Source organism: Micropterus salmoides, unplaced genomic scaffold (assembly GCF_014851395.1).
Source record: "Micropterus salmoides isolate LMB-PRFRI ecotype aquatic unplaced genomic scaffold, ASM1485139v1 Ms_hic_scaffold_10, whole genome shotgun sequence".
Lineage (NCBI taxonomy): Eukaryota > Metazoa > Chordata > Actinopteri > Centrarchiformes > Centrarchidae > Micropterus > Micropterus salmoides.
This window is the reverse complement of record NW_024040041.1, coordinates 18813880-18830648: the sequence shown is the minus strand read 5'-3', so window position 1 is coordinate 18830648 and position 16769 is coordinate 18813880. Positions and strand designations below refer to the sequence as shown.

Genomic DNA, 16769 nt, shown 5'->3' with positions numbered 1-16769 from the left:
ATATATATATATATATATATATATATATATATATATATATATATATATATTTGGGGGCATTTTGTGCCACCTAATGCAGCGACTATTGCAATATGATAATGCTGTGATTGAACCTAATGTGTTCAAAGCTACACAATAAAAGTCTTCAGTGCCACCTGAGTAGTGCTTGAACCTGGATCCTTTGTTTGAAGTCTTCCTAACTATGCCACGTTGCTGGGTCAACAGTAAAAACGACTTAAATGAATTCTGTAACCAGTCATTTTCAGTCTAACCGCAAAAAAATACTAAACCTATCCTTAAAAACTCTAGTGTTTCCCTTTCAGAATGAAGACACTTTTCACATTTATGCATTTTTATAATTCGTCTTTGTCAGTACCAACTGTGAAATGGTAAAGAAGAAAAGATCCATACAGACTTAAGTTAAGACTTCTTTATGTTTAGCACTGACCAGAGGGCATGTTATTGAGATTATTGAGACCTCAATGGACTGGTGAGACAGTGACACAAAGCCCAGAGGAAATGAGACATAACATTGGTCTTCGTGTGACAGAGCCTCTCTTTATAAGTATCTATTACAGGAAAAAAAACTTATAGTACAAGTATTCCACACACACACCAGTCTGTCTGAATGTTTACAGAGCTATATATAGTAATCTGAGTGTGTGTGTGTAATGAGCGATAAGTGTCCATGCCGTGTTTGGACTTCTACAGACAGGAGAGGAGACAGAGGAAATCCTGAGGCTGCCTGAGGGTGGCAGCCAGCATCATTAAGGTATATGGGAAAACACAGAGAAGTCAGAACCATTTCATCCAATAGGAATGTGTGAATCAACGGTGCGTCATTTAATCTGAAGTATTTCAGGAGAAGTCTGCAGGTCGTCGCACACCGACTACAGATATGACAAGGCAGCGATTTCACAAATAAAGACACATGCAGACAAACCGCACCACATTACTGCTTAGACAGACTGTCAACAAGCATCCTGTCCTTGAGCATAGAGAAGGAGAGAGACGGAGACTGCTCCAGTTTACACACAATGCATCAGACATTCTCACACCAGCTGAAGAAAAAAAGGCTGAGGAGGATATGAGAGGGCAATAATGATTCCTCTCTCCAAAAACTGCAGATGGATTGTGAGAAGAGCTGATGAGCAAGGAAAATGACCAATTCTCAGTTGTCAAATTAACTGCCGTCAATTGTTCAGTGGAGGGAAATCTATGGAAGCTTAAAGCGGCATTCACACACAGAGCTTCAAAGTAGCCTTGATCCAGGGGAAGGTCAAGAGCAGGCGACTGTGTTGCTGTTTGATGTAGTGACCTGCATGGGGATCATTGAGTGGACTGGTCAGTTAGCTGTGGGAGTGTGTGTATGTGTGAGTGGGGATGGGGGAGAGGGGGGATTAGAGGGGTACCCAGCTGCCCAGTCAATTAGAAAGAGAGGGGAGGGAGGGTGGAAGAGATGGAGATGAAAGTTTGGCGCATGGAGGTGCTGATGATGGTGGATTATTTGGTATTGGTGAAGTCTCGACACCAAAGGCAGGGTCAAAGCTTTTTAACCTCTAAACAAGTAGTCTGTGACACACTGGCTGACAAACAGAGGGAGAGGCAGGGATTTACAAAAGCCAGGAAGCCAACTTGTGCTAATGACAGCCCTGTCTTTTTCTGTGTGGGTGTGTTTGACCATGAGTCTCTCTGCTTGGGTAACAGAAAATAATAAATAAAAAAATTCCACTGTGTTTCTGTAGTGAAGGTCGTTGGTGGGCATCCATTTTGGACAATAACAATGGAACACTATGCATCTATTGAGGCGACTAGCAATAAATCATATCGAATTATGCTTTAAACATTGAGTCATTTGACAGCCCTCATATCTATTAAGAGGTGCTGACAACTGACCACCACTGACACCTACATCTCCAACTTTCGATGCCTACCTAGTTCTCAGGCGCAGTGTGCCACTATATGAAAACATTGATGAGCAGGATGGTTTTTGCCGCTTTTACAAGTGCAGGTACTAAAAAATGGCCCGATTACAAACTATTTCAATGATGTATCATTTGTACGAGAGGGAATGCTGCTGCTTTGACAGCTGTAGGTTTTGATATGCTGCCTCGATGATGGATCATGTGTGAACAGGGCAAGCTTAACGCTTATAATGTGAGGTAACATGTGTCTGAACAAGTTGCGGAAAGAATGGCTTCACAGACCATCCCCATGAAGTAATGTTTAATAAAACATGATATAGATTATACAGCCTCACCAACCTGCTGGGAAGAAATGGACCCAAAGAGCATGTGCAGAATGATGACTGATGTAGTGATCTTCTCATTGTTCACAGTTCATCTGACAGGCCATTTTTCTCAAAACCTTACTGTGTTCATTTGACCATTATTGTGTCTCTATATGTGCAAACTTCAACACCTGCTGTATAATTTGGCAATGTCTTGTGTACATTCAGGCTTCACTTCTCACCTGCTTGTATGACTATGATATGCAGCTGGAGTCTCTGTGGGGAGTAACTGCACCAGGTGTTGACAGAGGCAGACAGCCAGTCAAGCAGCTGGCCCATATGTTGTCTATAGAGCTCCGTCACTGAGTCCAGGCCCTGCACCTTACACAAGAACTGAACACTCTGCAAGGCCTGTGGGAGAGAGGGATAGACAGAACAAAATTATTTGAATTTCTACATAAAATCATAAAGAATTTAGTAGAAAAAATCCCTCAAAGTGACAAAGATGTTTGGGTGGGAGAAAGGCTAAATTAAGAGCAGAGAGTATTGTTGTTTTCATGTCATTTCAGGAATTCTTCAGGTCATGCTCACATGGGAGGCCCAAAACCATCATGTGAAACCATGGGAAGAACAACACTGCAGACATGACAAGGTCTTACACATAAAACTACTTAGAAACAAAAACCCCAACAGATACACAGGATGTCACAAAGGCACAGGAACCGATAGAAACACACACACACACACAAAGCTGAGCTGGGAGGAAAGGGCCAGAGCGAGAGATAGGAGAGTAAATAATTTGCTGACTCTGTAGGGCAGGGGAACTGACCTTAAGGGCACTTCATAATTCCCTTCATAGTCCCTCAGGGATGGACAGGGACAGAGACAATGTTTGAGTCACAGATTGGCCCCTTCAGAAGAGAGCTAGACAACCCTGAGCTGTCCACTGATGGGAAAGACGTGCCCCTTTTCTGGGAAAACAAGCTTTTCCTTTGGGTCCGGGAATGCCCAAGGCCATTCTCACCCTCCCTCTCTTTTTCTTAATCCATTCCTTCTCATCTCATCTCTAACACTGCTCCCTGTCTGGACATTTTCACCGATGTAGACAGACGTAAACACACGCACACATACACACTGTTGGCGCATGTGGTGTCTGGTAAGCATCGGTGCCAATCCCTTCCCGCTCCTCTCTCTGTCATTAGCCTCCTACGGCGACGAGCAGTTAGGCGACACGCTGGCCTCAGATGGTGTTGACTTTACTTGTCACTGTTCCTGTTTTGCCCCTTTGCATTTGGAGGGTGACCACAACATGGAAGGTTGTTACTTCCATTTCCTTTGGCTGTTGTGACCTGGGGAGGTATCATGGAGCCACAACCCCCCCCCCCCCCGCCCCCCCACCACCACCTTTCACCCTCCTCCTTTCACCCAGGACTGGATTTAAAAGTTCCACTCCAAAGGTGCAATTTCAGCTCCTCTGGCTAAGTGGGTAATTATACTGTTGGCCATGCCCACTTTGAACTAGTACAAATGCTCACATTCCTCACATAGCTCTCTTGCTTCATAAAACCTGCTCACCTTTCTAATAAAAAAGGCAGGAAATAGTGAAATTGAAGGGGTAAAAAAAATGCCATGTCAAAGTACAACTGAAGAACTACACAGGTGAGGTGAAATGCTGGTTTGACCGTGTGGAACAAAGCGATGGCAGAGCTGCAGAGAGGATGTATCTGGACTTGCACCTTCATACTGTTTTCTCACCTTTTCGCTGAGATGTGGCTCGGTGGAGAGGCTCTGGACACTGACCAGCACCTGCAGCAGCTGCAGGCTGACGGAGCCAGAGTCTGACTCGCACTGACGCAGCAGTACATCCACGCAGGCCAGCAACTGCTCCAAGTACATAACCTGGGAAGAGGGAGAAGTATTATAAGATCATCTTGTCTGGTTTATAGCAGATATGAGTCCTGTGAGAAGGAATCGCCTTGAATGTTCGCCCTGTCTACCTGTGAACCGCATTACACTTCAGACCTCACAATCTCTCTTTTTTCCCTGCTGTCAGTCCTTCTCCACAACACACCATCTTCTTAATCTACTATTAAGTAACTCCAGTGTTAAATACTTTTTAATGAAATACTTTACACAAAATATAACTAAGTGATCGACAAGATACAATAACTGAGAGTGAGAACTTTCCATCTCCAGACATGAGCGTGTGTGCGATTGCTGTCACTTGTCAGCCAGTGTTGTGGTGAGCTCATGTTTAGACGAAGACCTGTGGCTCAGGCTAATTTCTATGCCATCACTGGGATCATGGCCTCTTTTTCCTGTTTTCTTGCGGCCTGTCATTAGGGCTGGATGGGGAGGGGAGAGGAGATTGAGGGGGAGATGGAAGGTGCAAGTGTGCACACGAGAGAGAGAGAGAGAGATTTTCCATGTGGAGGGTTGAGAGCCGGTGAAACACCCTGCACCCTCCAGGTGTTTGCTTTGGTCTGATGATGAGGAGTTGGGTGGCGAGGGGCACTTAAGTGTGTGTGAGAAGCAGGAAAACACTCCATGCGTCCTCCCCATATGCTCCCTCGCCCCAAAACCAAAACCAACACCCACTAACTGAGCTTGACTAATCTGAGCTGTGTCACTAGGGGGCGCACTCTATTTTCACAAACTTGAGTAGCTATTGTACAACACAGCTTGGCTTTAATCTGGAAAGTAAACAAGTGTAAGCCAAGAAAAGATGCTCAGAGCGTTAAAAAAAAAAAAGCCAGGGCTTGGGAGGAGGGAGGAGAGCTACGGGACTTCTGCGAGACACGTGGGCAAATATTTTTATTTTGCAAAAGTATTCAGCACACAAAAAGTTTGTTATATGCATCTTGAGTCCAGAGAGTTAGTTAAGTGTGTTAACAGTAGGCAGTCGGAGGCGAAACTAAACTTCCACTCAGCCCTGAACAACCACCACTTTCCCTCAATTTCTTCGGCTGACTACACTCAAAGCAGCTTATCCACTGCACTGTGCGCTCTTGTTTTAATGTGTTCACACAGTCATTGATTGGGGAAATCCCTGCCTATGGCCAAGCCACTGGCAGGGAAACACAGCGGGAGCTCCAATGAGGCAGTAGTGGAAATAACGTGACAAACAGTGGCAGACACACACACACACACACACACACACACACACACACGCATATTATACATGCACAGAAAACAGCCATTAGGGCTGGCCGAGAGAGAGCGGAAAAAGTGGTGCGGTGTAATGACTAGGTGGACACCTGGATCCAGGCGAGATACACCTGGTTTCATTGGCCTGGGCACGCTCACAGGGCCTCGTTACACAGCGTGTGTGCATCTCGCCCCCACTGAATACATCAATTACACACACACACACACACACACACGGCAATGGGATTCCTATCCATTGGGGAGCCCACCCCCCAAAGCTACTGATATTGCTATGACAACAGGAAAACAAACACCGGCGGTGCACGGGATGCCGACCCGTTGCAGTCAGGCAAAGTTTGCTATCCTGCCTTTCTTCTCTCTTCATCTGTCGTTCAGTGGAGCGGTGGAGCAGTGTGCAGCTGTCAATCATGACAAAAGGGCAGACGTGCACGAGACCCGCTGATGTATGGAAGTATGTTTGTGTATCCCTGCAGAATACTGGTCGTTGGGACACGTGCAGAAGTTTCTCCATGCACAGACAAGATAAAAAGACACAGAGGCTTTAGTTTTACCAAGGGAGTGGTGGTGACGCAGCGGATAAGACACAAGCCTTTGGTGTGAGAGATCTGGGTTCAATTCCCCACTGTAACACATCCACCAATGTGTCCCTGAGCAAGACACTTAACCTCTAGTTGCTGCAGAGGCGTGCGACCTCTGACTTACATAGAAATTATAAGTCACTTTGGATAAAAGCGTCAGCTAAATGAATAAATGCAAACCACACAGCGTATTCACTTTTAAAGACACTGGTTGTAAATACTCCAGCTAATTCACTGTCAGGCCCCGTCTTTATGTTTTTCTTCCTCTCTGTTGGTGCCATCTTTACCAATTTACTCTAGCCCGGCAGATATTGTGATGCCCCCGTCACCATGGCAAACCACAACACAGCGACACTTGGCTGTGTAAGGCGCGCGCCTGTGTGAGATGGCGGGGATTTGTTAATCCTCTGTGGAATACCTCTTTGAAAATAAATCCATATGATTCATAAGCAAACACCCCATATAAAGTAAACTACACAAGGTACTTCAGAACACAGTGGCTTCCCTAGCCACTGGCTCGCCTTTTATTTTCCCTCAAAGCCATGACATCATCATTTTATAACCAATATTTTTATTTTTTTCGTTGAGCATCTGTCATTTATTTTTGTAAGCTGTCCTTTTCCCCCCTACTGAAATAAAGAAAAGAAAACGGACTTGAAAGAGTCGGTGAGGTTAAGTTGCGCAGAAATATCGTATATCAGTTTCCAAATCTTCCAAATCTTCAGCATGTTCCCTGAACTCCCCATGGAGCCCTGCAGTTGCCCCTGCCTCTGTTCACTTTGAAGATTATTTATATTTCATTTCTTAACAGGCTTCATTTTGTCCAAGTCAAACTTCATTTTTTTTCTGTCTCTCTGCCTTTAATTCAAGTGGCACATAACTCTCTCAAGTTGGACCCAAACCCACATATCTTTAAAGTTCTTAAGATGCCGTATATTAGTCAAATAAAGTACAACAAGGGCAGTGAGTCTTCCATGTCTTAGATGTTTGTGCATCTGCAGGTAATTAAACCATTATCAAATACAAGTAAATCAGCCCCAGTGAAGGATCTGAGGGCTAACCAACACTTTGGATGGAGCAACTGTGTGGAAAGTGAGTGCACAATATTCTGTTTCAGCATTTCAGCGCAGAGGGAAAGAGGGATGCAGGTGCTCCAATCTCCAGTGGTGTTATTAACAGCTATGCAGTGATCTTGCCCTACTTCCTGCCATGAACCCTGCCTGTTGTCGAAGAATGTTGCAGGTGCTTTGTCTGGGTGAGCTCTTCAATCACAACAGTCTGTGCTTTGCCCTCAGAAACAGAGAGGGAGAATGACAGCGGGAGATAGATGGAGAAACAGGCAAAGAGGAAACAGAGGTCTGCCTCCATCTGTGCGACAATGTGTGACCGTCCCGTCCTGTTAGTTCTCTCTCTGTGTGACCCCGCCGGAGAGCGGCGAAGGAGGACAGGGGGGGGTCAACAACCCTCTCCATTTATCACCGGCCTTGACCAGGCAGGCTTTGAAATTTCAGGGATTCTTTTAATGGTGTGGTTGAACCACAGTCCGGTGCCGAGACCTTACACATGGCTATAAAAAAAAATAAATACAAAGACTATGTACTGCCTTGTCTGCTCAGAGAGGTCAGAGCTGTCAGGAAGAGGTCATGTGGAATTAGTGTATTTTTGTTATTATTATCGCAGAGAGGAAATTTTTGCAGGCCTCTCTGGGATGGGGTGGGGTAGGATCATGGGTATAGGTGAGTCAGTAGTGCGGCAGGATCAGAAAATAGCTCTCTGCCAGACAACTGAACTGTTATTTTGATTCTGAAAGGGAAACATATTTGGTACAAGAGGAAAGAAAGCGGGGAAGAGTCTGCTCCGGACTCAATTGGATTTTTCCACTGGCAGAGTGTTATTTGCAGAGAAACTCAAAAGGCACATTTTTAAAAATCATTTCTGCTATGTAAAAAAAAAAAAAATTGTGATACTTTGTGGGAGTACATTTCACAGTTGCGTGTGAGCTGATTCGTTTTGATCATAGACTTGAAATGTTAGATTTGAAAAACACCATGTGGCCGGGCTGTCACTTCAGCAGGGTCAGCATGTTAGAGAATTACTCAACAGTGAACCCACTGAACTCACAGTGTACAGTAGTGCTATTGAAACCTCTTGAGGACTCTTCAACTAGAGCCCTTTTAAAGAGATGTGGCATCTTATCACGAAAACTATTTCCATAAAGGGACAAATTAGTCAAGAAATATACAGCATGCCTGCTGCACTGTCACTGCCAAAAATAAGAGCGTTGAGGTACACTGGGAGAGTAGAAAATGACCTTCTGTGACACTGCCAAGATCACCTAACAAGACTGGAAAAGAAAAACAGCTGGTGCACACAGATCAGGGGGGGAAAATCAAGACATGGCAACATATGAGGGCAGAGAAAACCTGGCAAACCTATCATAAAAACAAGTCTAACTTTTAATATTTTAAACAGCAACTCTTTACCCCTTACACAGTAAACTTCAGAAGTGTTGCTAACTCCACTGTAGCTACTCAGTTAACAATAGTAAAAGGCTGTGGTTGTACCTTGTCTTAATGGGGTAGACGGGATTACTGGCAAAGATCAACAATCCTCAGGTTAGTAAGTTAAAAACAGGTCAACCACAACCAAACCCAAGCCCCTCTCTGCTGACCTGTTGATATTCCTGGCAGACGTCGGGCTGGGCCAGTGTGTTGGCGATCTGTTCAAGATGTGGTTTGAGGAGGGGTTTGGAGCAGCCTCCCAGCACCGCCGCCAGCACCATGAGCGGGGCCCAGGGGTGAGAGGTAGAGGAGGGGGTCTTCACATGATCCAGCAGCAGCTTGAGGAAGACAACAGGAGGGACAAAGGTCCCCAACAGTTTAGCAGCTTCCAGGCACTAGATGTGAGAGGAAGAGAATGGAGAGAGACACAGAGGCACGAGGGAGTGTAAAGGAGGACGAGAACAGGAAGTCCTTTTTTAATCTGCCACACATCAAAGATCTACAAAATCCTACAGGTGCATCCCAAGTCCTTGAGCCTTGTCCAGCTCAGTCTACATTGAGTACAGTCGCTAAAAATACTGACTGAAAGCTCAACAGATGTGTCCTGAAAGTATTCCATCTGGTAATAACTTCAATATCAAAAAACAATTCAATTCCACATCTGATCCAAAAAAAAGAGGAAATACAGTATGTTTTGTAACATCACGCTCATCTGATGACTAGCTCTCACTGGGACTCACATTGCTGACCACTTCCCTCTCTGAATCGGTGCAGGCCCGGTAGAGGGTGGTCAGGAGAGGCTGCAGATGCTGGGTGCCGTGGTCCTCAGCGTGGAGCAGCAGCACAGAGAGCAGCTGAGAGGTCCTGACCCTTGTGGGCACCAGCCAGTCGGTCACGTCGTGGGTAATGGCAGGCACCAGTCTACCCAGGTTTCTCACCACAAGCTCCCTGCAGCCCAGCCCCGGACGCTCCACTGTAGGAGAAAATGAAGAGCGTTTGCCTTTGCACACTCTTTTACTGTTGATATTACTTTGTGATGTTTAAAGAACTCATTTTCTCTCAGCCTTCACTTAGTGAATTACTTTGCTTTCCAGAATGACTATGAACAATCTGCAAGAGACGAGCAAGTTGTTTATTTTCATTAAATGTATGACACAGACAGACACAGATATAGCTAGCAAGCATCTAGCACCTTGTTTGTGAAAGCTTAAACTACAACATTTTTTCTGGCTTTATGACATTTTCTGGTTATCCATCTTTTATGAGAAAGATGCATAATCAGTATTGTAATACACTAACAAACATCATTTACAGAACAATAAATATCACTGATTCAGTTTTAAAATTTTTTACCTGTAACATTTTCCGATTAAGATTTCCCCACAAGGGACTTGTCAGAGCAGGTGATACACATTCTCAAATAGCCCTCTACATTTCAAATCCAGCATCCCTGCCGACCTGCCCCCCTCCCGTCTACCTCTCTTTCTCTGCCCCACTGAATTCTTCTTCTCCCATAGGCACACTAATGAGAGAGGAAGAGAGGACTAAAGGAGTACAGAGATAAATCAGAGAAACATAGCAGGACAAGACAAAACATGCCCGTTTCTGGTCGTCTCCCACTGTCTGACAGAGACCTCTTCACCCCGGGAGGCCCGGCAGATTTATGATGGCAAGAAAGGGAAAGACAAAGAGGGAGAGAGACCCTCTTCCTTTCCTGTCCTCGGGCAGAGCCCGAGGTCATCCACATTGCCACACGTGTAGCTATGGGACACAGAGGATCTTGTGGATGCAAAGCCTAGGAACTGTTCACACACTAACACACAGCCTTGCCCTATAGAGTGACCATGCTCAGGTTCTCATTCCTGGCCCAAAGGCCCTGAAAACTAAGCTGTCATAAGCAACTAGAAAGCTACAAATATCTTGGGACTGTCATAGACTCTAAATTGACTTTCGAAAAAAATTGTGAGTCTGTATGTAAAAAGGGTCACCAGCGTCTGTTTTGCCTCAGAAAGTTGTCCAGATTTCATATTGATAAATCTATGATGATCCTTTTCTACCATGCTTTTGTTGAATCGGTCTTGTCGTTCTCCCTTGTATCTTGGTTTGGAAATTTGTCTTTGAAGAACAAAAATTCTTTGAACCAAATTGTTAGGTGGGCTAGTAAGATCATAGGTGAATCTCAGCTCAACCTTGTAGGTCTTTATTCCAATCAGTTACAGCATAAGGCGAGTTTTGGATGTCGGTTTGCTGCCACTAGGTGTAGAACCAAACGATACAGGAATACTTTTGTTCCCGCTGCCATAGAATTAATGAATAAAAATAGCAGTAGATGACACTCTTTGTTATGTATAGCACCTTATGTGTTTTAGCCAGGAGGGGCGGGCAGGTAAGGAGGGTGGGGGTTAGGGGGTGGTGGTATAGAGGCACACTGCCATGTTCCTTTTAGAAGTTTTAGGCTTTGGATATTTTATAATGCTCTATTCTTATTGTTTGTTTTGATGTTTTTATGTATGGATTGCCGAAAGTCTCCTGTCTGCACAAAATTTTACCCTCGGGTACTAATAAAGACATCTTGACCTTGACTTAATTTCTAATGTATGTTTTATCCTTGGACTTGTAATAAAGAGAGAATATTTAATGCAGGTGTAATGATTACATTCACATTAAAAATACATTTGCATTTGACTGGCACCATGGCATTTGATTTTATTATGCATTGGGGGAGAAACCAGTGAAGCCAACGCACTTGGAAACTTTGCTCTATTGTAACACTGAATTTTCTTCAATAAGATAATCTTACAGGATGTAAGGAAGTCTGAGCTGATAGCCTAAGGTTAGCTGGATCCCAGGGATATTCCTGCCAGGTTTATTTCAACAGGAAAAGCGCAGATCTGTCTAGACAGTGAAGTCCTTCCATCACCAAATTCAACATACAGTTTCTTCCTTGCTGCTTTGTAAAAAAAAATAGCAACAATGGATTCCAATAAGAGCTTTGGGTGGCAGTAGTAATAGTATCTCTCAAAGCTAGCACCCTATCCTGTACTCTCTAAGCTGTCCTACAGTCACGTATTTTGTGTGTGTGTGTGTGTGTGTGTCACAGTGTAGATGTTCCTCAAGAAACAGCCTTGACTTTTGTAGGATTAGTGTGTGTTGTTCGGGAATTTTTAGAGCCACGCTGCATCAAAGTTGCACTTTGGATTCTATAAAATCAAACAATAAAAGTTCCTCTCTGTAAACTTGTACAGTTTATACTTATATACTAGCTAATTAAATGGGATGCATGTGGAATGATAAGTAAATATTATGATGGTTAGGCCAGTGCCTTACATGGTAACTTGCTGAAATTGGTGTGTGAATGAGTGAATGAGAGGGAACATTTGCCATATGAAATGAATGAAATGGAAGACACCACATTTCTCTGTTAACCTATTGTACAACATAGGTTGATTTCCCTAGGCCATATGCTTTCCAAAGTACGCTTTTAAGACACTGAAGCACAAGACCGATATAAAATGAGAAAACATCTTTTAGAGCCTTGAGTTTAGATAAGGAGGTAAAATTTTATGTCACATCTGTCTGATCCCCTGCATCTCCACCCACATAGAAGAGAGTTTGATAGCACTGATGCCAGCACACAGCACATTAATAAGACTTCTCTTTGCAACTGACTCACATGATAGTGTATTCAACAGAGAAAATAAATGAAGAGAATAAAGCATGCCAACTTTGACTGACCTCCTGGTGGATAGAAGGGAGGTGGGGTTAGGAGAAAGTCCATCTTGTCCTTGATGTCGTCCTCATTCTCTTTCTCCCACTGGGCGCCTACCCGCTTCCATAAATCAGCGGCTAAAAGTCTGCAGGACGGGAGGGGAAACAGATAGTCTTCCCAATCAACAACACTGTTCTGTACTGTCAATAGTATGCACTGCATGTCACACAATACCGTAACCAGCTATGAGGTCACCTATATAATTATACTTAGGCTATAGCCTATTAATAAAAACATTCAAATAAAAACCATTGAAACACAAACAACTTGATGAATGCTTTAGGACCATGGGGACGCAGCTGATTACATTGTTGCAACCCTTATTTCAACCTGAAAAACTATTTCCCCATCAGTGTCCAGACTTGATGAAGCAAATGAAAACATTGTGGGCACAATAACTGAGAGCAAAGCTTTTTGCGGGCAGAATTTTGGGAGATAAATACATTTTGTGAATTTCCGTGTGGGTCAAAGTGTGAGAGAGACGCTGTGCGCATTTACACACGAGCCACAACAGCATAACTTCATATTTAAATCTCCCAACGTGTCGACAGGATTGGTTAGAATCTAATGTTAATTAATGTTCTGTGTTCTTCTACACATTTAGAAGGTCCCACACACAGATTCCTTCTGTGAAAATGTCTGGAGTAAAGCAGCTGTCCTCCTAATAAATCCTGAGCTCCATCAGAGGATCTAAGCATTTAAAAGTTGATTTCTGCTTTCTCTGCAGAGTTTCCTGTCCTACCTGTCAAGTTTTAAACTACTGTTTTTTGTGTTTTGCTGCTTAAATCTCCCACTATATTTGCTGTGACATTACTGTGTGCATGGGAACGTTTAAAATGACTGACAGCAGCCTCTCTAATCATCAAGTAAATCGTTAAAGAAAACATTCATACATTAATACAACTCAAACCACCTGGAAAGCTACAAGGACCGGTGGAGGTAGGAGAAATCTGAGAAAATAATTAGCTGGTGGGTAAATAGTAAATATCAAAAGTATTTTTTGCCAACTGGTCCCTTTGAAGGTCGATGTATTTCATTATAGATCATTAGTTTGTGTGACTGTATTGTATAACTTTGGTTGGTTTAAGGTGTAATTTTAGTATGAATTACGGAAAAGAAGCTCTATTAAAAGAAACAAAAAATCTGGACCTCACTAATTTCTAAACCCTGGGGATGTTAAAGATCTATAGTTAATGTTTTCTTTTAACATTAAACTCCCCTCAGAGAAATATCTGTAACATATTAGTATATGACATACTGGTGTGCTAAACTATATTATTATAAAGCCAAGAGTAAAGTAGGACAATGCCCACATCTACCTCGTTTCTGGGATCTCATCATTGATGCTGCTCAACAAGAGTGGGATGAGTTTGTGGAAATAAGAGTATCTGTCTCTCATGTGAAGTAGCCAATCACCAACAACTGCAGTCACAGCTTTTCTCACCTTAAAACAAAACAGAGCAAGATAGAGAAAAGAGCATTGAGAATCGAAAGAAGTATTGAATTCTCGACCTAGACACTGCGCTTTGATTTTGAAGATAAGCCTGAAGGCAAATCATTTATTAAGCAGTACATGTAATTAGGGATAACACAATATGCAAAATAAAATCATATAATTCAGATATTGCGATATGATGATGGTCATGATATCGGTGGAAATGGCCAGTTTTAAATGTCATTGTCTCTGAAAAAATAAATATAAGGTGATTTTTTCTGTGGTCTGTATTAAACATGCATGTTCCTTTATGTCTGGAGAATATGAACTGTAAGCTGTGGCATCTCTGTAGCACCACAGTGCTTCATAAATAAAATGGTATGTTGATACTCATATTACCTTTATCAAAAATTGCAGCACCTGTGATTTCGATATTGCACTTGACCATACTGTGAGGTCAATCTTTTTTTTTTTTACAATTAATAGCCTATGTAATGACACACAGTGGGAGTTCTAACAGTGCTTAGTTGTTTTATACTGAACCTGTGGTGAGTCATCAAACAGCCTCTGTGCCAGGTGAGAGAGCACGTCATCCACGTTTTTCCCGGTGCCATGCTGAATGACAGCCCCGGTGGCTTCAATGACAGACACTCGTACCCGGGAGTGCTGGTGAGAAATCGTCTGCATGAGAGGCTGGACCAGACTCTCAGCCTGCATGTGGAAGTGCTCTGAAGAGAAAGAGGGGAAATGCACTTCAATCCATTCAATTCAGTTACTGCATTGCTGGATGATACATTGATATAACATCAATACTGAGATGCGAGACTGGATAGATTCTGGTTACATTAGCATTCTGATGTTGCTTAGGCTAGTTTTTGTGGTTTCAAGGGCTCAATTACAGTCCTGCACTGATTACTCTTTATATTTGACTGACAAGAGAGTGTGTCCTCTGACAACTGAATAAATCAAGGAATTCAGCCAAACTGATACAAGTTTGTGACTTCATCCGACTGTCTGATTGACTGAATAATTAGCGAGGACTGGGCCTTTTTCCAATCAGGGCCCATCATTTTTGGAACTTCCCGACAAAGAATCTCAGGCAAAAAAACACAAGGGTTGATACACCATTAGTATGGAAATGATTAGTTGATTGAAAGAAAATGAATTTCTAAACAAGTGGTTTAATCCATCTGAAATGTAACCTCATCAGGCATCTAAGAATAATTCAGATAAGACAAGGAAACCCCAAAATAGTTAAACTGTCATAATTCATAAAGACATTTGCAACTGATGACAGTAGGTCAAAAATTGATTGCTGGCAAAGGCTGGAAACCTCTGGACTAAATGATTAACGGAACAAAATACAGATGAATCGACAATTGCAGCTCTAGCTGAGAGAACTGACAGGCGGTATTGGAATTCTAACATTGCTACTTAAGAAACATTAGCTCAATGTTTCCCTGAAATCACACAACCTAATGATTTAATTTAGCCACTCAGTGTAACTATACAGGCAGCTGGGCAGTAACATTACTGGAAAGTGAGCGTTTCTATCGCAAACATGTTTGCGTGCTTCGAAACCATGGCAACAGACCTTTATCAACAACGGGAAAAAACCGTCTCACAAACCTGGCAGACACTTTGCAAAGTTTACAGTGCATTTGCAGCTTTCTCTTTTGACATCTGGAAAGGGGTCAACGATGGTTCTCTTCAGTATGTTGATAATTTCGTTCAGATACGGCGCTAAATGCTTCCCGCACACCTCCAGCGTGAGAGTCAACATTTCCACGGCCGACAGCCGAAGCTCTTCTGCCGGCTCCAGGATCTCTTTCTCCCCGAGCCTCTGAGCCAGACAGGGCATGAGATAAGGCAGCGACTCTTCCGGTTTGGGGACACAACGAATAAACTCTGTTATCATCGTTATCGCGGTTTCTCTGCATCTTTCCATCGGGTCTGAAAGACATTTGAGGAGAGGCTTGAGAAGGGCAGAGAAAACCTCCTGTAAGACGCTGCTGGAAAGTCCTTTATCTACAGTCTCCCTTTTGATTAGCTCAAGGGCCTTCATTCTTGTCGACTTGTTGTCTTCGTTTAGGCAGTTTAAATGTCGGGCGAGTCCTCTCAAAACTTCAGAGGCAGCATGCTCATCTACAGCCGCCATCGCTGCCATCTTGAGTGCCGTTATGGCAACCTGCAGCTGCACGACAAACAAACGGCTGCTTTACGGTAGCTTCCGATTCAAAATCTCGAACTTTATTCGCATTCACAACCAAGTGTTACCATTTGTGTTCACAAAATGTCATCAAATCATACAACACCAAATTGCCTAATTAGTATAAAGGTAGTAATAATAAATAATAAATTAGTTTTTCTAAATAGCCTCCTCAAAGATGCTTTCAAGGAGGAAATATCTAATTGGTTAAAACAGTCAAGAAATGAGTTTAAAACATTCAGCCAAACCTGCTGCTGAGTAAAGTACAACATAAGGCCTACACATTGTTACAGGATTGTTGTGATTTCTCACAAAGCGGTCTTATTATCCTCAGTGAAATCTAAACATGGTTAGATTACCAACTGGGGAAAGTGTTCCTTAGGAGCTCCAAAGCAAAGGTTTACAGTGTGTCACTTTGTTTGTAATAGCCTAATTTGGTTGAATACATACTTCCCCAAATAATTTGGGTAATGTGCACCACTAAAGCAATATATGCAGCTGAAAGTAAGGACCTTACAGCAGTGTAAGGCCCTTTTAGAACTGGGGCCAAAATCTACTTTTATAAAACTCTAGGTTAAAGAAGTTTGTTATTTCATTTGTTATTATGGTTAAATATGCATGTTCCCAAAGAGATTTTCAGTCAAAGTACATGGCAAACTGGGGCTTGTTAGTAGGCTGTTACAGGATACAAGTAGGGGTTAGTCTCTGTGGCTAAAGGTAAACTATTAATTAACATTAATGTAGTGGCTGAATCTGTGGGTTTGGGTTGTTTGACTGTTAAATACAGTTTTATTTGAAACTAGGGCCCATATATATGATTTAGAAACACTAATATCTCAGTGAATGCACCCATGATGAATTGTGATTTATATCCCACTG

General features: G+C 42.9%; 1 protein-coding gene across 1 annotated transcript; it reads right to left on the bottom strand.

Moving 5' to 3' along the window:
* Positions 1 to 2472: 2472 nt before the first annotated feature.
* On the bottom strand, positions 2473 to 15866 carry LOC119889612 (dynein assembly factor 5, axonemal; the record flags this gene model as incomplete). Its single annotated transcript, XM_038700451.1, is given in 8 exon segments — positions 2473 to 2641; positions 3986 to 4129; positions 8648 to 8872; positions 9218 to 9450; positions 12213 to 12331; positions 13566 to 13690; positions 14225 to 14409; positions 15311 to 15866. Coding segments are annotated over 8 exon segments (1738 nt in total), but the record flags the coding sequence as incomplete, so codon positions are not given.
* Between the last annotated feature and the right edge of the window lie 903 nt (positions 15867 to 16769).